General features: G+C 35.6%; 1 protein-coding gene across 4 annotated transcripts in view; it reads left to right on the top strand.

Moving 5' to 3' along the window:
• ADAD1 (adenosine deaminase domain containing 1) overlaps positions 1 to 25,414 on the top strand; it is a 110,286-nt gene that overhangs the window by 11,051 nt on the left and 73,821 nt on the right. For all 4 annotated transcript variants that reach the window (XM_032858293.1, XM_032858283.1, XM_032858275.1 and 1 more), the window contains exons 5-9: positions 213 to 281; positions 5,076 to 5,201; positions 8,848 to 8,971; positions 10,849 to 11,019; positions 12,594 to 12,823. In XM_032858293.1, coding sequence (XP_032714184.1) covers positions 213 to 281; positions 5,076 to 5,201; positions 8,848 to 8,971; positions 10,849 to 11,019; positions 12,594 to 12,823 — 720 coding nt within the window. The remainder of the gene's footprint in view (positions 1 to 212; positions 282 to 5,075; positions 5,202 to 8,847; positions 8,972 to 10,848; positions 11,020 to 12,593; positions 12,824 to 25,414) is intronic.

Raw genomic sequence — 25,414 nt, 5'->3', positions numbered from 1 at the left:
GTGTGTGTATAATTTCATTATAGGTAAGACATTTATCAAGACTGAGCTAATATTTGGTGGCCTAGAGTCGGCAGAACTATAAAGAAAAAATAATCATTTTAAGATTGCTGTTTGTTATAGAATAGTAGGGTAACTGCTCTTTGGAATATTGAAGTTTCATGTTTCTTTATGCTTTTTTTTTTCTTTTTTTTTTTTTTTTTTTTCATTTACAGGTCCTCCTCCTATCCCTGCAGAACCTGTTGTCTCACCCGAACCAGCATATGTCTCAAAAGTACATTATGGTAGGAAAGCCCTTTATGATGTTTTTTTTTAGAAGAGTAACCCAGTAAAAAATTAAACATATAATCAAAATATGCTTTAGGTATTAACGTATACGATAGTATTTTATCATTCAAACCTGTCACACTTCTACAAGGAGGAGATTTTCCTTCTGTATTCTGCTGAAAAAGAGAAATGAGGGGAGAGGAAAATTGAAGAAATGGCTATTTTTCTATAAGGAGATGGTTCATCAGTTTCGTATAGCTGCTCTTTTGAGAGTGTTTTGCTTTGGTAGGCTTGTCATTAATGAAAAACAATGGCTTTCTGGTGGTTAATGGTTGGGACATTCATTTTAAATAATCTATTTACTTGGGCGCCTGGGTGGCTCAGTGCGTTAAGCCTTTGCTTTAGGCTCTGGCATGATCTCAGGGTCCAGGGATTGAGCCTCACATCAGTCTCTCTGCTAAGCGGGCAGCTGCTTCCCCCTCTGTCTCTGCCTGCCTCTCTGCCTACTTGTGTTCTCTGTCAAATAAATAAAATCTTTAATAAATAAATTTAATAAATTTATTTATTAAATAATAAATTATTTTTTTAAAGATTTTATTTATTTGACAGACAGAGATCACAAGTAGGCAGAGAGGCAAGCAGAGAGAGAGGAGGAAGCAGGCTCCCTGCCGAGCAGAGAGCCCGATGTGGGACTTGATCCCAGGACCCTGAGATCATGACGTGAGCTGAAGGCAGAGGCTTAACCCACTGAGCCACCCAGGTGCCCCCCTAAATAATAAATTATTTGATAAATGAATAAATAAATAATCTATTTACTTTTAATGGCAATTATTTATCACTCAAGCCCAAGAAAACTACAACTACAATTGCAGTTACTAATTGTATCATCTACAATCAGCTACTTCTCCATGCACATTAATTTTTCCATCTATAAAATGGCCATACCAATAATTACCTCATTGGTAATTATGAGGATTAAATGAATTCATATATGTGGAATATTTAAATCAGTGCCAGTAGATGCTTCCTAAATATTAACCTTTTTTAAATGTCACTTTGTCATATTCAACATGTGTTGTAGTTGTATCCGTTTCCTGTCAGATTATGAATCCTCTGAAAGTCAGGAAATTATTTCTCCATTGTTTACATAGTGGTTAACACTTCAAAGTTCAGAGTGCTTATAGATTTAAAATGAAAATGTTTCTTTCTTTCTCTTCTAAATCTGGAGATTAGGATTTATTTATTTATTTATTTTCAAAGATTTTATTCATTTATTGGACAGACAGAGATCACAGGTAGGCTGGGGCAAGGGGGAGCAGGCCCCCCACCGAGCAGAGCACACAATGCAGGTCTCCATCCCAGGACCCGAGCCAAAGGCAGAGGCTTTAACCCACTGAGCCACCCAGGCACTCCTGGAGATTAGGATTTAAAAATAAACTTTATGCCTATTCAGACTTGGTTTGTACGTTGTTTTCTTAAATTTACATTATCTTTCTAAAACAGAGAAAGACTGAGCTTGTTTGGAGTAAATGGACCAGACCAGGGAAAATAGGCCTATTCAAATGGCAAAATTCACCAAAGTTTAGTATAGTAATTTGATCTAACAGTCCTAAGAATTGAAGAAAAGAAGGGAAGTGTGAGGTGAATCTAGAAGTAATCATCCATTAATGTGGGAGAGGGCTCTAGTCTGTCTTTTCAGCCTCTGTGGGCAACTTTAATGAATAGTGGGATAAAAACTCTGATCAGTGACTGACAATATAGTTTAATATTACCCTGAGAAAACAGATAAATCTGTGAGGAAGAAAGAAAATGTGGTTAACAGTATGTTTAAGGAAATACATGATTAGAGTCAAGTTTAGTAGGCTGAGACAGGAGTCAAATTGTCAGAACATGTAGAGCAAACCTCATCCTTCCAGCTTATGGGTAAACACAGGAGTTAAATGTTGTCTTTGGAGGAAAAAGATTTGAGGCCCACAGTAATTTCCAAAACAGATCCTGGTTGGGCCAGTTATAGAGTGTATCACTATTTCACAGCCTGTCTGCATTGTCCTATTTCTAACTGGACCATATTTCATTAAAAATCATGATATTTTGGGGTGCCTGCTTGGCTCAGTCCATAGCTTCGAATCAATTTCAGCTCAGGTGATCATCTCCAGGTTGTGAGATGGAGATCGGCATTGGGCTGTATGCTGGGTGTGGAGGCTGTTTAAGATTCTGTCTCTCTTTGACTTCCTGCCCCCTAAAAATTAAAAATAAATAAACAAAGAAATAAATGGAAATTTTTAAAGAGTGGTATTTTGACTCTGAAGATAGGTTTAGGTTATTCATGATACTGAAGATCACTTGAAATTAGCTACTCAAAATTAAAGAAATGTTAAATGGCATTATGCATGTCATATTTTTAATCTTATCTTTCATTTTCAGCAATTTGGGAGAACATTTTATTTCCTTAATGGTACATTACACATATACCTGTATAAGGAAAATGGTATTGCATTTTCTATTTTTTAGAAGAGATACATCTAGTAACTGAGACTTGGTTATATTCACAATATTATTTACCTTCAACACTGAATTAAGATCAAGAGGTATACTGGTATGTTGTTAAGTCCCAAATGTGCTTTATGATATTTAGGTACAACCTTTTAATGTGTAGCAGAACATTTTTTTTTTGTTTTGCCCCATACTCAATTCTTGTTCTATACTAATCACAGTGTGTTTTTCTACTCTATATCATAATGCAGTACTTGCTAACTCTGTATGATATGATCAAACAAATTACAGTTCATTCATTCTGTGGACCCATTAAGAAGGATAAGGTAATACTAATGTCTACCCTTGAGTGATGTTCAAGACCAAGTAAATGCAAAAAGTGCATTTCAACATGTCCCATTTTTTGTTTTTTGAAGTGATACATATTTCTAGATTCTCAAAATTTATATTAGAAACTGGTAACATTGCCTGCATTTGGTGATGCAACTTCTGAATGTATATTTTTATATTGCTGTTTCAGTTTTTTTAAAAAGCTAAATCTGGGGTGCCTGGGTGGTTCAGTGAGTTAAGCTTCTGCCGTTGGCTCGGGTCATGATCCTGGAGTCTCAAGATGGAACCCCCTGCATCAGGTTCCCCACTCAGCGGGAAGTCTGCTTTTCTCTCTGACCCTCCCCCATGTTGTGCCCTCTTTCTCTCTCAAATAGATAAAATCTTGGGGCACCTGGGTGGCTCATCACTTAAGCATCTGCCTTTAGCTCAGGTCATGATCTCAGGGTCCAGGGATGGAGCCCCACATCAGGCTTTTTTTTTTGGCAGGGAGTCTGCTTCTTTCTCTCCTCTGCCACTCCCTATGCTCATGCTCTTTCCCTCTCTTGCATGCGAGCTCTCTCTCTCTCAAATAAGTAAAATAAAATCTTTTAAAAAATAGATTAAAATATATTTTTTAAAAAGTTAAATATCATTAAATGGATACTGCTTCTTCTGTATCATGAGTTTTTGGTACGCAGAGACAAGTTGTGAGTACTTCTCATATTTTTACTACGTAAGGACTAAACACTAATTTGTACACCACACAATGATGGTTTTGTCAGTATCAGTTTTAGTGAAATATATGCTAGCATGCAATTACGGTAATAATTGGCACCTCCACATTATATGTTTTGTGAGGAGATAAAAGAATATAACTATTACTTCATTCTTTTTGCTCTCAGAGCTTCATTTTGTAATTTTGTGATTGTTCACATTCTTCTTGATAATGTGAATTTGTTTTTGGCAAGAAGATAGTATTAACAATATTAAGAGAAAAATTAAAGTTTAACAGATATAAACAAAAATATGTAAATGGCCTAATGAAAGGTATTGTGTCCTGTTAGCAGAATGTTAGCTGAGATTGCCAAAATATACTTTTATCATTTGTGTACTTTTTTTTTAACGTAATGATTATTAAGCAGGTAGAAAGAATTTCTGTGAAAATTGTATTCATTTCGTATATAATGCATGACAGCAAAGTTGTTTCATTGCTTTTTTTACTCTAAAAATATGAAATCGACTGCAAGCCACTTGATACACTACTGAGCAACCTCATGAAACACCAGGAACTATCAGTGGCTTACAACTAAACTTGGAGAAACACTGTGTTAGGTCATTCTGCAACCTCTCATTCTCCAAAACAATGGTTCTTTAGTAGGGATACCAAAGCAACAAATGGCCAGGGCCCTATTCAGGATCTTAATTTTAAGCCCTGTCATGTTTTTAAAAAAAATGCATGGGTAACCTTGATGTATATTCTTGGTTATAAACTGTCCTCTAGTGATCCTAGTTACTTAAAACTATCTTTATCCCCCTTGAAAGTTTAGGACTTTTTTAGTAGGAACATGGACTATATCAGGGGTCGAGGTGCTTAATGCTTTGCGGTAGTTCTTAGTGGGGCAAATACTAAGGAGTGTATTTTAATCATCACAGTGTTGAGGGAAGACTACTAGCATTCAGTGAGATGTTGGTTGGCAATATGGGAGCATCTTATTCAAAGAATAATGACTTGTGTCTTGTAGGACTTTTGACTATTTCATAAATAATAATTCTTTGATATGTAATATTAAGAATTTTTTTATAAGGATTTTTCCATAAAGCTCAATAATGTAGTTATTTTATAGAATTTAATGCTTTAAAATATCAATCATGACATAAATTATAATTTACTCCCTTACCTATAAATAACAAAGTCACTCAGTTGCAGTGTTATAATAGGAATAATAGAGGCCTCTGGGAGAAAGCAGTGTGTTCTTCAAATTCATATTCCATTTGATTTTTTTTTCCAGAAGGGAGACATATTCAGTATGCAAAGATTTCACAAATTGTTAAAGAAACATTTAATCAACTAATTTCCAATCATTCAGAATATCTGAAATGTAGCAATTCATTGGCTGCTTTTATAATTGAAAGAGGTAAGTCCAAGTATTTGGCCTTGTGGAAAAAGTATTAAATATCTTAATCATTTGAGCTGTATATAGTAGTGTTTTAAATGACTATCTTTGGCCATTTCTACAATGGTGTAGATTTGATTGATTTGAAGTGGCCTTTTCTAGTGGGTGTGGATCATTAAATACAAAGGCTTTTAGAGTTAAAGTGTATATATATCTCCAAACATGTATAAGAATTCATAGACAGTTGAGAGCTGACAGAGTTAAAATATTTGGATACTGAAACTTTAAGTTTTAACTTTAAGTTAATAAGACTTGAATAAATGGAGGAGAGAGAGAAATAGAAAGAAGAAAGCAACAATGAGAACAGTGACAATTGTTTATAGAACAATAAATTTATTACTAGTGCAGAAATATATATATGTAGTCCATACATATGTGCATGTGTATATATATATGTGTGTGTGTGTGTATAAAATAAAGTAATACAGAATATACTTAGGTTGATAAGATTTACTGAATTATGGAGTCATTTAAAGTCCAGTCAGAAGTTGGGTTTAATGAGAAAGATAGTAATGGTGAAAGATTTTTGGTCAGGGATTGATTCTAAATTTGGGAATGGCATGAGACTTAGCTCTGCTACTTAAATGACTTTGAGCATGATATATAATTCTCTCCTTCAGTTTTCTTCTAATTTCTTAAAAGTAGAAATAATCTCTACTTAATGAAGTTACTAGGATTAGATGTGATAATATAACTACTTGACACAGTACTTGGCATTTAGGAAAAGCTTAAATTACTTTTGTAATGATTAAAATAAGTTGATGTTTAAGCAATAATTGCCAACATTTTTTTTTAAATACTGTAAGGATTGGGGCTGAATTAAGGAATCATAATTTAGGTGATTGTGATGCAGCTGCTTACGTTAGAGTTGAGATAGAAACGAACAGGGAAAGAAAATATTTTTTAGAAATTGATGTGATAAGATGAATGTGACAACAAATGATAGATGAAGTGGGATGAATAAAACATAACATTTCAAATTTACATGGTACAGTGGTGCTTCCATATACACAGGAATCTGAAAGCTGATGTGAAGTGTGAATAGCGTGGATCAGAGTAATAAATCTGGTTTTGGAAATACAGTTGTGAATGTGGGGTAGGAAAAGACTGAGTAAGGTTATGTACGTGTTCCTGGAGTAACTCAGATAATCAGTACATACTTAAAATGTATTAGGAACCTCAGATGGGTATTCCTCACTGCCCAACCACCCTGTGTCTCCAGTAAGGTTGCTCACACATTCCCTGAAATGTCCATTTCATACTTTTCTTTGTCCTCAAATATCCTACATCCTCTCTTCCATCTTGCTTTCAGCTAATGGCCATGTCTCATAATTTTTAATTTTGTCTGTAAGAAACTATCAAATCCAAACTTCTTTCTGTTCTCTACCACCAAATCTATGTAATTCCTTGCATTTGTGCTCATTTTCTCCACTGTGAGTGGAGGAAGGATCTTTCCTCTTATAGCTAATCCCTTCATTTAAATTTTGGTTCTATTCCCTATCATATCTTGAATTTCTTCTTTTGGTTTTCTCTTTTTCTTGCATTATCCAACTAGTATCTCACTGAAACACGGCAGGTTGAGTTATAGAGTTGAAGTAGGAACTGAGTTTCTATTTGTAACTTAGAGCTTTACATCACCATTTCAGAACTTACACTGACACTGTATAATTACCTTTTCCCATCACCATCCTCTCCTTACTGGAGCAGCTTTGTTTGTGATAATGGAACTTTATATTTTTCCCATCTAATTTTACTCCTCCTCCAGCTTTCTCCATCTGAATAAATGGCATTTTCCCATTTGCTCAGACAGACTAAAAGGCTAAGTCCTTTCCCTAGTACTCTACAATTTATCTCTAAGTTCTATTATGTCTCCACATTCTCAGATCTGATTATTCTTTTCCAACCACCCTTCATTACTCAAATCTTAAGTCATTATGTCTTCAGCTTCTTGGACTTACAGCATTCTCCACATTCTCCACATAAAGAAGTGATCTTAAAATGTAACCCAATATTGTTTTCACTCTCTTACCTTCAGTAGCTTCACCATAGCTCTTGGGTAAAACCACAGACTCCTTAGCATGGTTTATGATGCTTTATTCTCTAACCTCATCTTATGCCATTCCTTTCACTCTTTACTGGAGCAGCTATACTGGTCTCCCTCTGCCCAAGGTCTGCACAAGCTTTTTCTTTTGACCACAATCCCCTTTACCTCACTCATGCTGCTCACTCCTCATACTGAAACTTAAATTTCAGTTTCATAAGGAGAGATTCTCCAACTACTTTGCATAGGTAATCTTCTCCCCCCGCCATTATTCTTTACATTGACCCCATATTTTTTTCCTTTAAAGCATGTATCACAGTTTGTGGTTTATTTAGTCTTTTTCTGTCTTTCCTATTAGAAGCTTAATGAAGGCATGTCCTGCTCAACATTTTATTCCTAGCATCTGCCTTAGCGCCTGGAACTTCATAGGACCTCAACAGTTTTTGTCAAATTAATGAAAGTCCTTTAGGTATTTGCAAATGTGACACTTTTTTCTTTTTTTAAAGATTTATTTGTTTTAAAGAGAGTGTGCGGGCATGTGAGCTGGAGGAGAGGCAGAAGGAGAGGGAGAGAGAGGATCTCAAGCAGACTCCCTGCTGCACCTCCCGACTCAGGGAATCATCTTGTGGGGCTCCAGCTCAGGACCCTGACTGAGATCATGTCCTGAGCCAAAATCAAGAGTCCTGACACAACTGACTGAGCCACCCATGCACCCCTGAAACTGAACTTTATCTGAAAGTCTAAGAGACTTTCTGAAATCATCAACACAGATGTAAAAGAAAAAGCAAGAGGAGAATATTCCAGAGAAAAAAGAGCAATGAGCTTAGTGACTATGTTATAGAAAGGTCTCATACTTAGGATGTGAAAGGAAAAAAGAATTATATAAGGAAACTCATTCAGCAAAAAGCAAATGGAGCAAAAATATTAGAAAAAGAATAAGGTGCTTTTTTCTTTAAAACATTTTCAGGGGTGCCTGGAGGACTCAGTTAAGCATCTGACTTCTGCTCAGGTCATGATCTTGAGGTCCTTGGATTGAGCTCTGGGTCAGGCTCTCTGTCAGTGGGGATTCTGTTCCTCCCTTTCCCTCTGCTCCTCCCCACTGTTCATTCACACGCACAGTCTCTCAAATAAAAAGTCTTTTAAAAAGCAGTGTCAGTAGAACAGGGAAACTATGATTTGTAGAGAATTTGAGTGGATTAAGAAAAAGAAGAGAGCCGCTGTAGATAACTTAATTTGCAAAAGTAAAATAGCAAATGAAGTCTCTAGTAAGCCAAACATATCTAGATGTAGAAGAAATAAATGCATGTTTGAAAACTAAGGATATCTGATGATTCTATTGATTGTGGTAAAATTTTAGATGAACTATTATAAAATGTCTTTTTAATTGAAATATTATTGAAGTATTGAAAATATTGGTTCCTAGAAGACTTTCAAACTCTTATTTGAAACTGCAAAATTTTTCCATTTTTTGGTCAATATAAGTAACTTTAAAATGGTAAGGTAGAGGTTGAACATATGAAAGAGGGAGGCAAAAATAACCTGCTACCATTAACCTTTTCCTTTCAGCTGGACAGCATGAAGTTGTAGCTATTGGCACAGGTGAATACAATTACAGCCAGTGCATTAAGCCAAATGGAAGAGTGTTGCATGACACTCATGCTGTTGTTACAGCAAGAAGGTCTCTTCTTAGGTAAGGTAACACATATACTTAATGCCACCAAATGTTAATGCTTGCAGTCCAAAGTAACCACATAACAATGTCTTTATTTACAAATGGAATTTTACTGATTATTAAGCCACGGATATGACTGTCCCTTATTTATCCAAGTCATTTGATTATTTCCATGTCATTTTTAAAAAATCTTACAGTAACTACAGTGTCTATAATTGGTGGATTTTAGTGGCTTCTATTATCAAGACCTTATGAACTCAGTTTCAAGAGTTCTACAGCTCTTTTTAAAATATATCATCTTTTTTATCAAAGTAATTGGAATATATAGTTTTATATCTGGACCAAGTCGACTTGGTAATATCACCCCCCCCAAGTTAGTCATAGTTATCCAAAGATATCACCTGAAGCTGGTAAGGTTCCCTTCATAAGGTCTATGCAAAATTTACCATATAGCAGAATGTAGATATGGTATTCTTTTTTTTACTGAAATATAGTTGACATACAATGTTAAACATGTTTATGTTCAATACTTAACACATTCACCACCATGATAAATGTAGTCATCTTCTGTCACCATATGATGTTATCACAGTATTATTGACTATACTCCCTGTGCTATATTTTTCATCCTCCTTGACTTGTTTTATAACTTTAAGTTAATACAGGCTGGCAGATCTCAAAGAGGGGGAAAAGGGATGAGGTGAGCATACCTAGTTTCTTCTCCCAAATTCTTCTGCAGTTACTCTGCTCCTTACAAAAGGAGTGAATAGCAGGTGGGAGAGAGAAGCCAGGAATGTTACTCCTTAGAAGTCTCTTTGTATGAAAAGTGAGAAATCTGTTATTTTCTCCAGGATCCACCAGATTTTGGTTCTGCTAAGGCATTGAGCTTAAATTTTGTAAAACTTTTTTATAGATATTTTCAAACATAAGTAAGAAAAGGATAGTGAATTCTACCATTCAGTTATCAGCATTCTGATACCAGTATCCAATGATCATATCCAGTTACCAGCATTCTGCTGTTCTTATTTAACCTATGCATCCACACTTTTTGATGGTGCTATTTTCTTTGGTAGAGTATTTTAAAACAAAGTTAAACATTATTTTGCCTGAAAAAACTTTAAGTACATGTCTCTAAGGAAAGAATCCTCTAATATTAAAAGGAAGGTTTTGAGGAAATCCATGAAGGTAATGCAAGTCATTGTCTTTTAATCCTCGTTGGTGCTTATTGAATTACTTGACCTCTATAAGATTACCTCTTTTACGTTTATTTCTTCCCATGCTTGGCCCTATTATATGCTTGTGCTGAATTTTCTTCTTATTTCTGATGAAAGGACTAAAACCATATTTTTTATTTAATAAGCAAAATAGTATTTGTCCCTTGATTTGATTAGTATAAATTTTTCAGGAGACTTGTTTCACTTTTTAGTATAACTTACAGTCTTCATTGTATTGTTCTTGTATTTCTATGTTTTTGTCTTTAAAATCACTAAGGAGCAGGAACCACAGTTGTTTGTCTGTTTTGGTGGGGAAAGAAAAATAGAAGCAAGGCAGAATTTTGACACTTAAGGTAGGAGACTGAGAGCAGAACTGTCTGAGAACAAAGAGAGGGATCAGTAGAGAAATGAGGATATGACAGTTGAGGACCCAAGTGTGAAATGAGTGGAACGGTAGTCAAGGAGTGGCGCTTTTAAGCAGGTCACATGTCAGACTGGGCTCCAGTTGAGGACCTCTTACAGGATTTAACTCTTCATTAAATAATGCTCCCGTTATTTTAGGAGTTCTTATCACTTTTTACACGGGGAGGGACATTGCTCACGACACTTATGAATATGACGCTTAAGATAAATTACTTTAAAATTTTATGACTTGATAAACTTATAACCTTTTTATTTTAGGTACTTTTATAGACAACTTCTACTCTTCTACAGCAAAAATCCTGCTATGATGGAAAAATCAATATTTTGTACAGAACCAGCTTCTAATCTACTCACTCTGAAACAGATTATCAACATTTATCTCTATATGAACCAGTTGCCTAAAGGTTCAGCCCAGATTAAGTCACAATTGTAAGTATCATGGGAGTTGTTTTTAAAAGCAGTCAGGAGGGGTTCCTGGGTGGCTCAGTCATTAAGTCTCTGCCTTTGGCTCAGGTCATGATCCCAGGGTCCTGGGTTTGAGCCCCACATCGAGCCCCACACTGGGCTCCCTGCTCCGCGGGGATCCTGCTTCTCCCTCTCCCACTCCCCCTGTTTGTGTTCCTGCTCTCAGTGTGTCTCTGTCAAATAAATAAATAAAATCTTTTAAAAAAGTGAAAGCAATCAGAATGGCTGTATCATATATTCTGAATCCCTAGAGCAATAGAACATGGAAATTCATATCTATCTGAATTCTCTTTCTGGCTTCAGGTGTTATTTGTGGCCTGCTAGAGGGCCACTCAATCTAATCTGATCTATTACTACTTCTCCCCTCCTCCACTCAATCTGATCTTTTACTAGTACTTAAATATTCCATGTACTTTACCACTTTCTTTCCATGCTGTTGAAATTTTTTTTCTGTCGAGTTTTAAGACTTCATAAATGTTAGGAAAGCATAGATTTGTGCACTATCACATGCTAATGCAGGAGCTAAGAAATTCCATTTGTTTTTCTGGTCAATCTGTGGCTAAAACTTCATTATCTTGATGAATGGGTAGCATCAGCATAAAATTTAAACAGGACAGACAAGCACAAAGGAGAAAGCAAGTCTGACTATCTAGAGATAACCATGGTTAATATTTTGTTACGGATTTTTCCAGTTACACCTTTGAAGACAAAGGCAAGGAGTCTTTCTGGAGAAAAAATTCAGGACAAATGATTTTGCGTTTAATTTTTTTTTAACATATTTTATTGGAGAAGAATCTTGAATACAAATTGTCAGTGTTTTTTTCCTTCATTCTTTTTGTAGTTTTTAAAAATTTCCATACAGAGAAAGACAATAAGACCTTTGTAGGAACAAAAATTTTTAAGGGACGTAAAGGCAGTAAAAATAATTTATCTTTGCCAGAAGCTGTAAATATGGTTAATTTCTATTTGGTATTTATCTTGTGGGACCAAGTCACTCCATCCCAAACTTGTTTTAGTTTTACATCTGTTTTTATTACTAGAATTAAATGTACACTGACAAGTTAGACATGTCTGAAAACAATTCTTAAGTACGTATAGATTTTATTTTTTAAATTTTTAATTTTTTAAATTTTTAGTTTAAATTCCAGTAAGTTAACATACAGTGTTATATTAGTTTCAGGTGTACAATATAGTGATTTAACACTTCTGTACAATACCCGGTGCTCAACGCAAGTGCACCCCTTAATCCCCGTCTCCTGTTTCACCCATCCCTGGAAGCCATGTGTGTTGATGATGGTTAAAAGAATCTGTTTCTTGGTTTGCCCCCCACCTTTTCCTTTTTCTCATTTGTTTCTTAAATTCCACATGAGTGAAGTCATACGGTATTTGTCTTTCTCTGACTGACTTTCACTTAGCATAATATGCTCTAGCTCCCTGCATATCATTGCAAATGGCAGGATTTTGTTCTTTTTATGGCTGAGTAATATTCCATTGTGTATACTTTGTTTTTTAAAGAAAAAAACTTTTCCTTTTTCTAGGCGTCTTAATCCACATTCTATATCTGCGTTTGAAGCCAATGAAGAACTGAGTCTCCATGTGGCTGTTGAAGGCAAAATTTATCTGACTGTCTACTGTCCTGCAGATGTTGTTAATAGAGTAAGCAGTATGTCCTCAAGTGACAAATTAACAAGATGGGAAGTGCTTGGTGTACAGGGAGCATTGCTGAGTCACTTTATACAGCCAGTTTATATCAGCAGTATACTTGTTGGTGAGTGGGATTTCATTACCTCCTGGCCTCTCTTACTAAGTAAATATATTTTACTTAATCAAAATAAATTGAGATTTTGCATACATGATCCTTTATTTAAGGTAAAAAAAAACATATTGTTTCATTGAGATTTTCGTTTCATAGTAACTTGTGATCATACTTTGTGTAATTCGACTTCTATCTTATCAGGAGGAGGACAACTAATATTTTAAATTAGCCAGTTAGATGTATTATACTTTGAACTTACACATTTGTTTGCACAATATTTCAGTTTTTCCCCTTTCTTTGGGAGAAAGATGTTTCCTTGAACTTCTCAAGTCTGAAAGCTTATATTTAATTATCTTTAAAATAAGAAAAGTCTTAAATGCCCATTTGGTTTTTTAGCTACGTTTTTCACACATTTGGTTATGATCTGGGACCTTTTAAGTTGTCAAATGAGTAGGCAGTAACTAGAACACACATCCTTAAAGAGGTAATATTTTTGTTTTTAGGTGGTTGCATTTCTGTTTTTTTTTTTAAGGTATTATTTGTCAGAGAGAGAGAGAGTGCACAAGTAGGGGGAGCAGCAGGCACAGGCAGATGTAGGATCCCCACTGAGCAAGGAGCCCAATGTGGGACTTGATCCCAGGACCCTGGGATCATGACCTGAGCCAAAAGTAGACATTTAACTGACTGAGCCCCACCCAAGCATCCCGATATCCCAAAATGCTCACTGTTTGAAAGACCATTTGGGGTAGCATCTGGGACACCATCCTAGAAGACCCAATAGTCCTTTTTTCTTAAGAATTATTTTTATTAGCATACAACGTATTATTTGTCCCAGGAGTACAGGTCTGTGGATCATTAGGCTTACACATTTCACAACTCTCACCATAGCCCATACCCTCCCATTGTCCATAACCCAACCACCCTATCCATACCCCCCATCCCCCAGCAACCCTAAGTTTGTTTTGTGAGATTGAGAGTCTCTTATGGTTTGTCTCCTTCCCAATCCCATCTGGTTTCCTTTTTTTTTTTTTTTCTGATTATTTCTCTCAGCATAATACCCTCTAGTTCCATCCACATTGTTGCAAAAGGCAAGATTTCATTTCTTTTGATGGCTGCATAGTATTCATTGTATATATATACCACCTCTTCTTTATCCATTCATCTGTTGATGGACATCTAGGTTCTTTCCATGGTTTGGCGATTGTGGACATTGCTGCTATAAACATTCAGGTGCACATGCCCCTTCAAATCAATACATTGTATTTTTAGGGTAAATACCCAGTAGTGCAATTGCTGGGTCATAGGATAGCTCTATTTTCAACTTTTAAGGAAACTCCATGCTGTTTTCCAGAGTGACTGCATCAGCTTGCATTCCCACCAACAGTGTAGGAGGGTTCCCCTTTCTCTGCATCCTCACCAACATCTGTCATTTCCTGACTTGTTAATTTTAGCCATTCTTTCTGGAGTGGGGTGGTATCTCATTGTGGTTTTGATTGTATTTCCCTGATGCCGAGTGACGTTGAGCATTTTTTCATGTGTTTGTTGGCCATTTGGATGTCTTTGTAGAAATATCTGTTCTTGTCTTCTGCCCTTTCTTGATTGGATTATTTGTTCTTAGGGTGTTGAGTTTGATAAGTTCCTTACAAATTTTGGATACTAACCCTTTATCTGATATGTCATTTGCAAATATCTTCTCCCATTCTGTCCATTGTCTTTTGGTTTTTGTTTTTTTTCAAAAGCTTTTGATCTTGATGAAGTCCCAATAGTTAATTTTTGCCCTTGCTTCCCTTGCCTTTGGCAATGTTTCTAGGAAGAATTTGCTGTGGCTGCAGTCAAAGAGGTTGCTGCCTGTGTTCTCCTCAAGGATTTTGATGGATTCCTTCTCACATTGAGGTCTTTCATCCATTTGGAGTCTGTTTTTGTGTGTGGTGTAAGGAAATGGTCCAGTTTCATTCTTCTGCATGCGGCTGTCCAATTTTCCCAACATCATTTGTTGAAGAGACTTTTTTCCATTGGACATTCTTTCCTGCTTAGTTGACCATAGAGTTGAGGGTTTGTTTCTGGGCTCTCTATTCTGTTCCTTTGATGTATGTGTCTGTTTTTGTGCCAGTACTATACTGTCTTGATGATGACAGCTTTGTAATAGAGCTTGAGGTCTGGAATTGTGATACCACCAACTTTGGCTTTCTTTTTCAACATTCCTCTGGCTATTCGGGGTCCTTTCTGGTTCCATATAAATTTTAGGATTATTTGTTCCAGTTCTTTGAAAAAAATTGGGTGATATTTTGATAGGGATTTCATTAAATGTGTAGATTGCTTTAGGTAGCATAGACATTTTCACAATATTTGTTCTTCCAGTCCATGAGCCTGGAATGTGTTTCCCTTTCTTTGTGTCTTCCTCCATTTCTTTCATGAGTACTTTATAGTTTTCTGAGTACAGGTTCTTTGCCACTTTGGTAAGGTCTATTCCTAGGTATCTTATGGTTTGGGGTTCAATTGTAAATGGGATCAACTCCTTAATTTCTTTCTCTCCTGTCTCGCTGTTGGTATATAGAAATACAACTGATTTCTGGGCATTGATTTTATATCCTGACACTTTACTGAATTCCTGTATGAGTTCTAGCAGTTTTGGAGTGGAGTCTTTTGGGTTTTCCACATAAAGTATCATATCATCTGCAAAGAGTGAGAGTTTGACTTCTTTGATGATTCAGATGCCTTTCATTTTTTTTTGTTGTCTGATTGCCGAGGCTAGGACCTCTAGTACTATGTTGAATAGCAGTGGTGATAGTGGATATCCCTGCTGTGTTCCTGACCTTAGGAACACTGAGAGGAAAAGTTCTCAGTTTTTCCCCATTGAGAATGATATTTGCTGTGGGTTTTTCATAGATGGCTTTGATGGTATTGAGGTATGTATCCTCTATCCCTATACTGTGACAAGTTTTGATCAAGAAAGGATGCTGTACTTTGTCAATGCTTTTTCAGCATCTATTGAGAGTACCATATGGTTCTTATTCTTTTATTAATGTATTGTATCACATTTATTGATTTGCAGATGTTGAACCAACCTTGCAGCCCTGGAATAAATCCCACTTGGTCACGGTGAATAATCCTTTTAATGTAATGTTGGATCCTATTAGCTAGTGTTTTGGTGAGAATTTTTGCATCCATGTTCATGAAGGATACTGGTCTGTAATTATCCTTTTTGATGGGGTCTTTGTCTGGTTTGGGGATCAAGGTAATGTTGACCTCATAAAATGAGTTTGGAAGTTTTCTTTCCATTTCTATTTTTTGGGATAGTTTCTGGAGAAGAGGTATTAATTCTTCTTTAACTGTTGGGTAGAATTCCTCTGGGAAGCTGTCTGGCCCTGGGCTCTTGTTTGTTCAGAGATTTTTGATGACTGCTTCAATCTCCTTATTGGCTATGGGTCTGTTCAGGTTTTCTTTTTCTTCCTGGTTCAGTTTTGGTAGTTTATACGTTTCTAGGAGTGCATCCATTTCTTCCAGATTTTCAAATTTGCAAGCATATAGTTGCTCATAATATGTTCTTATAATTGTTTGTATTTCTTTGGTGTTGGTTGTGATCTCTCCTCTTTCATTCATGAGTTTATTAATTTGGGTCCTTTCTCTTTTCTTCTGGATAAGTCTGGCCAGGGGTTTATCAATCTTATTAATTCTTTCAAAGTATCAGCTCCTAGTTTCGTTGATTTGTTCTACTGTTCTTTTGGTTTCTATTTCATTGATTTCTGCTCTGATCTTTATGATTCCTCTTTTCCTGCTGTGTTTAGCATTCTTTGCTGTTCTTATTCCAGCTCCTTAGGTGTAGGCTTAGTTTGTATACTGGAGACCTTGCTTCTTGAGAAAAGTATGTATTGCTATATACTTTTGTCTCAGGACTGCTGTTGCTGTGTCCCACAGATTTTGAACAGTTGTGTTTTCATGAATTTTTTCAATTCTTCTTTAATTTCCTGGTTGACCCATTCATCCTTTAGTAGGATGCTCTTTAGCCTCCATGTATTTGAGTTCTTTCCAACTTTCCTCTTGTGATTGAGTTCTAGCTTCAGAGCATTGTGGTCTGAAAATATGCAGGGAATGATCCCAGTCTTTTGATATTGGTTGAGATCTGATTTAGGACCCAGGATGTGATCTATTCTGGAGAATGTTCCATGTGCACTAAAGAAGAATGTGTATTCTGTTGCTTTGGGATGAAATGTTCTAAATATATCTGTGATGTCCATCTGGTCCAGTGTGTCATTCAAGGCCTTTATTTCCTTGTTGATCTTTTGCTTGGATGATCTGTCCATTTCAGTGAGGGGAGTGTTAAAGTCCCCTACTATTATTGTATTATTGTTGATGTGTTTCTTTGATTTTGTTATTAATTGGTTTATATAGTTGGCTGCTCCCACGTTAGGGGCATAGATATTTAAAATTGTTAGATCTTCTTGTTGGACAGTCCCTTTAAGTATGATATAGTGTCCTTCCTCATCTCTTATTATAGTCTTTGGCTTAAAATCTAATTTAACTGATAAAAGGATTGCCACTTTTCTTTTGATGTCAATTAGCATGGTAAATTGTTTTCCATCCCCTCACTTTCAATCTGGAGGTGTCTTTGTGTCTCAAATGAGTTTCTTATAGACAGCATATCAGTGTTTGTTTGTTTGTTTGTTTGTTTTACCCATTCTGATACCCTGTGTCTTGATTGGGGCATTTAGCCCATTTACATTCAGAGTAACTATTGAAATATATGAATTTTGTGCTGTTGTATTGCCTGTAAGTTGACTGTTACTGTGTATTGTCTCTGTTCCTCTCTGGTCTATTACTTTTAGGCTCTTTTTTAGCTTAGAGGACCCCTTTAAATATTTCCTGTAGGGGTGGTTTGGTGTTTGCAAATTCTTATAATTTTTGTTTGTCCTGGAAGCTTTTATCTCTCCTCCTATTTTCAGTGACAGCTTAGCTGGATATAGTATTGTTGGCTACATGTTTTTCTCATTTAGTGCTCTGAGTATATCATGCCAGTCCTTTCTGGCCTGCCAGTTCTGTGTCGGTAAGTCTGCTATCAGTCTAATATTTCTACCACTGTATGTTACAGACCTCTTGTCCTTAGCTGCTTTCAGGATTTTCTCTTTGTCACTAAGACTTACAAGTTTTACTATTAGATGATCGGTGTGGATCTATTTTTATTGATTTGAGGGGGTTCTCTGTGTCTCCTGGATTTTGATGCTTGTTCCCTTTGATATGCTAGGGAAATTCTCTATTATAATTTGCTCCAATATACCTTCAGTCCCTCTCTCTCTTTCTTCTTCTTCTGGGATCCCATTTATTCTAGTATTGTTTCATCTTGTGGTATCACTTATCTCTCGAATTCTCCCCTTGTGGTCTGGGAGTTTGTCTCTTTTTTGCTCACCTCCTTTATTCTCAATCATTTAGTCTTCTATATCACTAATTCTCTCTTTTGTCTCATTTATACTAGCAGTAAGAGCCTCCGTTTTTGATTGCACCTCCCTAATAGCTTTTTTTATTTCAACTTGGTTATATTTTAGTTCTTTTATTTCTCCAGAAAGGATTCTCTAATATCTTCCCTGCCTTTTTCAAGCCTAGCTAGCACCTTGAGATCATCATTCTGAACTCTAGTTCTGACATACTACCAATGTCCATATTAATCGATTAAGTTCCTAGCCATCAATACTGCCTCTTTTTCTTTTTTTGTGGTGAGTTTTTCTGCCTTGTTATTTTATCCAGATAAGAGTATATGAATGAGAGAGTAAAATACTAAAAGGGTGGCAGAGACACTAGAAAATAATAAGCTAACCAAATCAGAGGAGACCTGAAACTGGGGGGGGAAGAAAGAGGGGGAAAAAAGTTAAAAAAATAGATATATATAAATAAATAAAAGACTGGTGACTAGAACAGAGCCACCCACTTGATTATGGGTATATTTTGGTCTCTTAGAAGAAACTACCTTCCAAAATTTTAAAGAAAGAAAACCTGTATGTATAGAAATAAGGGTAAACATGATGAAGGGATGGACTATGACTGTAAAGATGAAAATTAAAAGATTTTTAAAAAGGAATTGATAAGCTAGTTTATCGGATAAAGAAAAAAAAGAAGAGAATGTCATCAGGCTGGAGCTAGATTTAGGGTATATTTTGATCTATTAGAAGAAATTATATCCCAGAATTTTAAGGAAAGAAAACCTATATGTATACAAAAAATAATGTTAAATATAATGAAGGCATAAAATACGACTATAACATTGAAAATTTAAAAAGCTTTTTTTAAAAAAAAAGTATTGATAAGATAAAATAGTTAAAAAAAGTTAAAAGTGGAAGAGGAAAATTTAAAAAAATAGAATAAGAAAAAAAATTTAAAAATTTAACTTTGCAAGACTGAAGGATCATGGGAAAAAACTATGAATTCTATAGGTTCCTTTCCCCTAATCCTGGAGTTCCACAGTTCTCGTTTATCGGTGAACTTGGTCTTGGCTGGATGTTCTTGCTGATCTTCTGGGGGAGGGGCCTGTTGCAGTTCTTCTCAAATGTCTTTGCCAGAGACAGAATTGCACCACCCTTACCAGGGGCCAAGCTAAGTAATCTGGTCGGGTTTGCTCTTGGTAGCTTTTGTTCCCTGAAGGCTTTCTGTAGAGCTTTGGAGGATGGGAATGAAAATGGCAGCCTCCAGTCTCTGGCCTGGAGGAGCCAAGAGCTTGGGGCCCCACTCCTCAGTGTGCCCTCAGAGAAAAGCAGTCAATCCCTCCTGTCTCCGTGGTCTCTGGCGGCGCTCTGCTTACTCGACCTGTGACCAAGCCTTTCTATCTCTGGCGCAGAGCCCCTTTTGGAATCTCCAAACTCAGCAGATTCTTACCGCACGCTCCCACATGCTGCTTCTTCCAGAGGAGGAGGGAGGGGGTCTCTCCAGATCTGCCACTTGTGGTGTCCCTGCTTGAAGATCAGTGGCCCGACTCTGCCTTGGATCAGGGTTTAAGGTAACCCTGAGCTGAGAGTCCCCACCTTGGCTCCCATCTCTTTAGCTGGCTTCCCCGCTCTGATACTTGGGGGCTCTGCCACACTCAGATACCCCCGGTCTTTCTGTGACCCCATGGGTCCTGAGATCACACTGTCCCTGTGGAGTCTCCACCCCCACTTAGCCTCTGGAGCCATCCCTCAATGGAGCAGACTTCTAAAAGTCCTGATTTTGTGCTCCACTGCTCCACTGCTCCACTGCTTGCAGGATCCAGAGCCTTCCCCCATGGTTTATCTTCACATTGCTTTGGATTCACTTCCCTGGACATCCTACCTTCCAGAAAGTGGTCGATTTTCTGTTCCTAAAATTGCTGCTCTTCTTTTCTATTTCCTGTTGAGTTTGTAGGTGTACAGAATGGTTTGGTAACTATCTAGCTGAACTCCTGGGACCTAATGCTATTTCAGTCTGCTGCTACTCCACCATCTTGCTTCCTCCTTGATATTTGTTTTGTTTTGTTTTTCATTGATTTTTTTGTTGTTTATATATTTTATACCCATTTCTTGGGAGTTTCTCTTACAAGTAATATTTTTTTCAGTTCCATGTGTATACAAGATGCTATTTTTATTTGGCTTTAATAAACTGTAAAAAGGAAATTGGTTATTTATTTTCTAATTAAGCTTATTTTCTTTGTATAGAAAATATATTACTTGATTCACAATTCAAAGGATTCAGAATGGTTTTTAGTGAAAAGTTTCCCTCCTATCCTAGTGCCCCAGGCACCCATTTTTCTTCTGTGGCATTCTTTTTTCCTAGTTTGTTGTTTTTCTTTCCAAAGATAGTTTATACTTAAAGTAGTAAATGTGTATTCTTTTTCTTTTCTTTTTTCTTTTTTGTATTTTGTATAAATAATACAGTTCATACTTTTCTGCATTTTGTTTTTTTTGTTTAATAATATATCTTGTAAATATTTCCATGTCAGGTATGTAAAGAATTCATTATTATTTGTGTCTCATTGTATGGTATTTCTTTGTATAAAGGTATCATAATGTATTTAACCACTTGTAGGTTGAGGGAATTTTAGATTGCTTCCAATTTTTTTCAGCTACCAAAATGATATAGTGAATGACCTTTTTATATTATTTGCATATGTATAAGTGTATCTATTTCTAAGATGAATTCTGGAAGTAGAATCGCAGGCAAAAATGTATGCATTTGCAATTTTGAGAAATGTTACTAAGTTACCCTTCAAATCATGTTCCCACTGGTAATATATGATAATGCCAGTTATTCTTACCCTCAAAAGAGTTACTTCTAAATCATCTTATTCCAAATACATATTGTAGGTGGCACATTTCTTAGATTTAATTTGCTTACTGAATTTCTTTGCCTTGTTTTCTTTTAGGTCTCATACTCTTTCAGGATTTAAACTTTTCTCAATCTCCTTTAAGAAAGGCCTTTTTTCTTGAATGTCTATTAAGTATATAAGAATTGTCTATGCTGTCTCTAGTATCACAGCTTTCTCTGAGTTTGGTGAAGAAAATACTGTAAAACTTGTCATTATATGACATGACTCCATAATATATTTAGTTTCTTAAAAGGATGGATATAGGCTCTTATAAAATTATTTAGCATTTAGCTAGTGGTTTGAGACAGCAGCTTAAAAATTAAATCTCTTGTCATTTTGAGTGTCCTCTTGCTCCTAGCAATGGGGAATACCAGGTAGCAATAAAAACACTATAGACTTTGTAAAATTGTTTCTGTTCTCTTTCTTAGCATTTTTGTGGGACACATCTTAAGCTAATTGGTGCTCTTCCTGGTATAACCTAAGTGATTTTAATGTGTTTAAGTTGTTGGTTAAAAATGCCAATTTTTGGACCTCTTAAAGATCTCTATTCTGTTTCTGGGGGAGGGAGTTTTGAGACAGAGGAATATACATGTAAGAGCACCACTGGGTGATTCTGATACAGATGATGTGAATGGTTCTGAGAAATATTCATTTAAAGTTTCTGTACACTAGGAGAAATTTAGAGAGCAAAAAGAACCTTCAGAGTTCACTGAACTTTATTTGTAGTCTAGTAGAGCTTCTCACTTAGTAAGTAAACTCATTTTATACCATTCCTGATAGAGTATCATCTAACCCTATTTTAAAACTGTAATATATGGGTAGTGGTGTTAAAATATAATGTGAAGTATAGGATTTAAAACCAATCTGTTCTATTAATTGAATAGCCCCAGTTGTTTAAAGAAAAAAAAAACCCCTCCTTATTTAGAATTGAAATTTGCTTCCCTGTAATTCTGTACTGACAATATAAGTTAAATCTAATTCTTTGAGGATAATTACATCATCCTGTTCTCTCATAATTCTTATGAAATCTTTTACAGGTCTTTATTTAAAATTCTTAAAAACCTTATTTATTAGATCTGTTACCAGTGGGAAGAGTATTCATTATATATCAACTTACTTAACTTTTTAGAAAATTTACAGAAGCCAATTTTATGCTGTGAGTGTTCTTAGATATTCATTTTATCACTTAATGGTGGTAGTATTCTTTTTTAGGAAAAAAGTCTTAGGCTTGCTAAAAAGACATTTACTATTATTGAAAGGAAAATAATCCAAAGTAGGATTTCCTGGGTGGCTCAGTCAGTAAGTGTCTGACTCTGAGTTTGGCTCAGGTCATGATCTCAGGGTTGTAGCTATCCAGCCCCATTATGGGGCTCTGTGCTCAGTGTCTAGTCTGCTCGAGATTCTCTCCCTCTGCCCTGGCCCCTTTTCATGCACATGTACTCTCTAATAAATAAAAAAATAAAATCTTTTTAAAAATCCATATAAAGAAGAAATTCCACTTTGCTTAAGTACTTAAGAGCTGGATTTTAATTTTTTAATTTTTAAGGTTTTTAAGGTGTATTTTGAAAATTTGGTATTCTATTATGGTATGATCATCTGTCTAAAAATTTCAAGAGTGTTTGTACAGAGGTATTTCTGTCCACTTCCTTTAATACACTAATTTAAATTGTACATTTGGATTATAAAGAATAACAATTGCTAATTCCCTCCTAGTGAAAGAATCTGTTTTAAACATAGTTCATGGACTTTAAAGAAACATTTGATAACCTGAGAGATTCTGTATTTGTTTCTTTTTTTTTTTTAAGATCAGTAATTAATTACTGTTAGTAATTGTTAGTGTTAGTAAAATAATTGCCCCAAGTCAGTCAGTCTGCCTATTGGCAGAGCCTGGACTCAAAACCAGTTTTATAACTTCTCATGCTGCTGCTTTTTGTATTAAATTGAGCTCTGATAGCTTTGTCTGAGCATAGCAAGTGACTAGAATCTCACTGCTTTGTCTGTTAAACTTGACATTCTTGAAAGCAGGTTCTTTGACACACTCATCTTGGTCCAGTTTGTGCTGGGGGGGGGGGTCAGTAAATGTTTCATAAATAAAACAGTTTGAATCAGCATGATTTGTTTTTGAAAGTGCTCTTTTTCTACTTAAAACTAATTCTGCCCAGAACACTTGAAAAATAAATTTTATTTTGTATGCTTGTTGTATTTTATGCTAACCCAGGAAGCTTTTAAGATAATGTGAGAATGGCATTGGTATTAATATCCCAACCCCTCAAGATTCTAATGTGCACCCAGGATTGATAATTACTGGTCTCTGATAATCTAATCTTTTATATTCTTTTTTCATCAGGTACTTATTAAGCCACCTACTGTATGCTAGGTGTTGTATACCATCGCATTATTCTCAGGGGTACCATTCATGCAATAAAATACAGAGTGAGCATTATGAATACAAAGGCAAGATGCTTCTTGCCTTTATGTCTTCTCCTAGCCACACATTTGTGTTTCACAGGAACTTGAATTGTTTTCTCTGGATGTTCTGTAATATATGGGTGGTGGTGTTAAAATGTAATACCTCAGACTAATGCTGTTCCAGATGTAAGACCAGTGCATAGTTCTTTAATGTTTGATTCTTTGATTTATATATTATATTCTTACTCATGCATTCTCAGTTTTTAATAGCTGTTTCAGCAACCATTTCTGCTGACTTACATTACACTTATGGTAGATTAATCTCCTCAGAATCTTTTCTGTATAAAAGAGTGTCCAGTCAGGTCAGCTATGGTCCTCGATTAGATTTAATTTTTGACTTTACCTTAGGGCTTCATGTTATTTTAGAGGACTCGAGATAAATCAAACTTTCCCTATTATATGACAGTTTTAGAGCTGTATTTTTCCAGGAACAAGATGTAGCCTCAAGGTATAACCAAAACCATACTTTGGATGTAGTTAATAGTTAAAGTGTAAACATATAAAGGGAAAAAGTAAAATTTCTAATATTAATATACTTTTTTCTATTACATTACTGCTGTTATACCACCATATTGAAACATTTTGGTGAAACAGTTTGGTATGTAAGAAATCCCAAATGGAATTTGACTTACAAATTCCATTTTTTTGTTTTTTCCCACATGTATCTTGGTATTTTAGGCACAAACAGTGCCATTATCTCATTACAGTATGTCTTAATCTGTTTGGGCTGCTACAATAAAAATTTCACTGATACTGTAGCAGGGATGAGAGCCTCTTTTTAAGGGTAACTCACAAAGGCCTACTATCTCATTGGAAAGGTTTTAACCTATTAATTTTATTGGGACACATTTATTCTGTAGCACAGTGTGTAATATGTAACATTTTCTTTTGAATCCATGTCTTCTGTTCATTATAGACACAGTGACTATTCCATAGACCTTACTTCTTTTCAACTATTTGTGCCCAAGCATATCTTTTTTTGTGTGCCCAAGCATATTTTTAACTAGTCTTAATTTCTCAGTATTTCTTAATTTGGGTTGTTCAAAGGAATACTTAGTGTCTACTGATACATGAATAAAGAAGATGTGGCATATACATACAATATTACTCAGCCATCAAAAAGAATGAAATCTTGGCATTTGCAAAAGCATGGATGTATCTAGAGGGTATAATGCTAAATGAAATAAATCAGAGAAAGGCAAATACCTATGGTTTAACTCATGTGGAATTTCAGAAACAAGGAAAAAAAAAAAAAAGACAAACCAGAAAATAGACTCTTAACTGTAGAGAACAGAGAGAGGGGGGAAGGGTGAAATACGTGATGGGGATTTAGAGTACACATCTTGATGAGTGCCAAGTAATATATAGAATTGTTGAATCCATATATTATATACCTGAAACTAATTTAACACTGTATGTTAACTGTACTGAGATTAAAAAAAAAAACACAAAGGAGTGCTTAGAAAAAGGGTGTCAGCAGTAACTCATGTTCTTTTTACATAATTTTCTAGTTTCCAAATAATCATAGTGTAAAACCACTAGCCACCTCAGCAGTTCCAATGTGTGGAAACAAAACTTTGTGATATAATGTTTAGTGGTATGTAAAATGTGTCTTTGAGAGAACTTCTGACCCTTTAAGGAGAAAAGAGATCCAATTTTGAATTACTAATTTTTAAATAGGAATGACTTGTCCAACTTCTATTTTAAGTTTGATCAATCCACTATATTATACTACACTAATGATATTACACCTTTTTTTTTAGCATTCTTCCAACAATTATTATAACTGAAAACGCAAAGATTTTGATATTAGCCACAACTGTAACCAGAAA

The sequence above is a fragment of the Lontra canadensis genome, unplaced genomic scaffold, assembly GCF_010015895.1.
Source record: "Lontra canadensis isolate GAN:19392208 unplaced genomic scaffold, GSC_riverotter_1.0 scaffold1, whole genome shotgun sequence".
NCBI classification, from domain to species: domain Eukaryota; kingdom Metazoa; phylum Chordata; class Mammalia; order Carnivora; family Mustelidae; genus Lontra; species Lontra canadensis.
The sequence above is the reverse complement of the archived record's forward strand: the minus strand, read 5'-3'. Positions and strand labels throughout refer to the sequence as shown.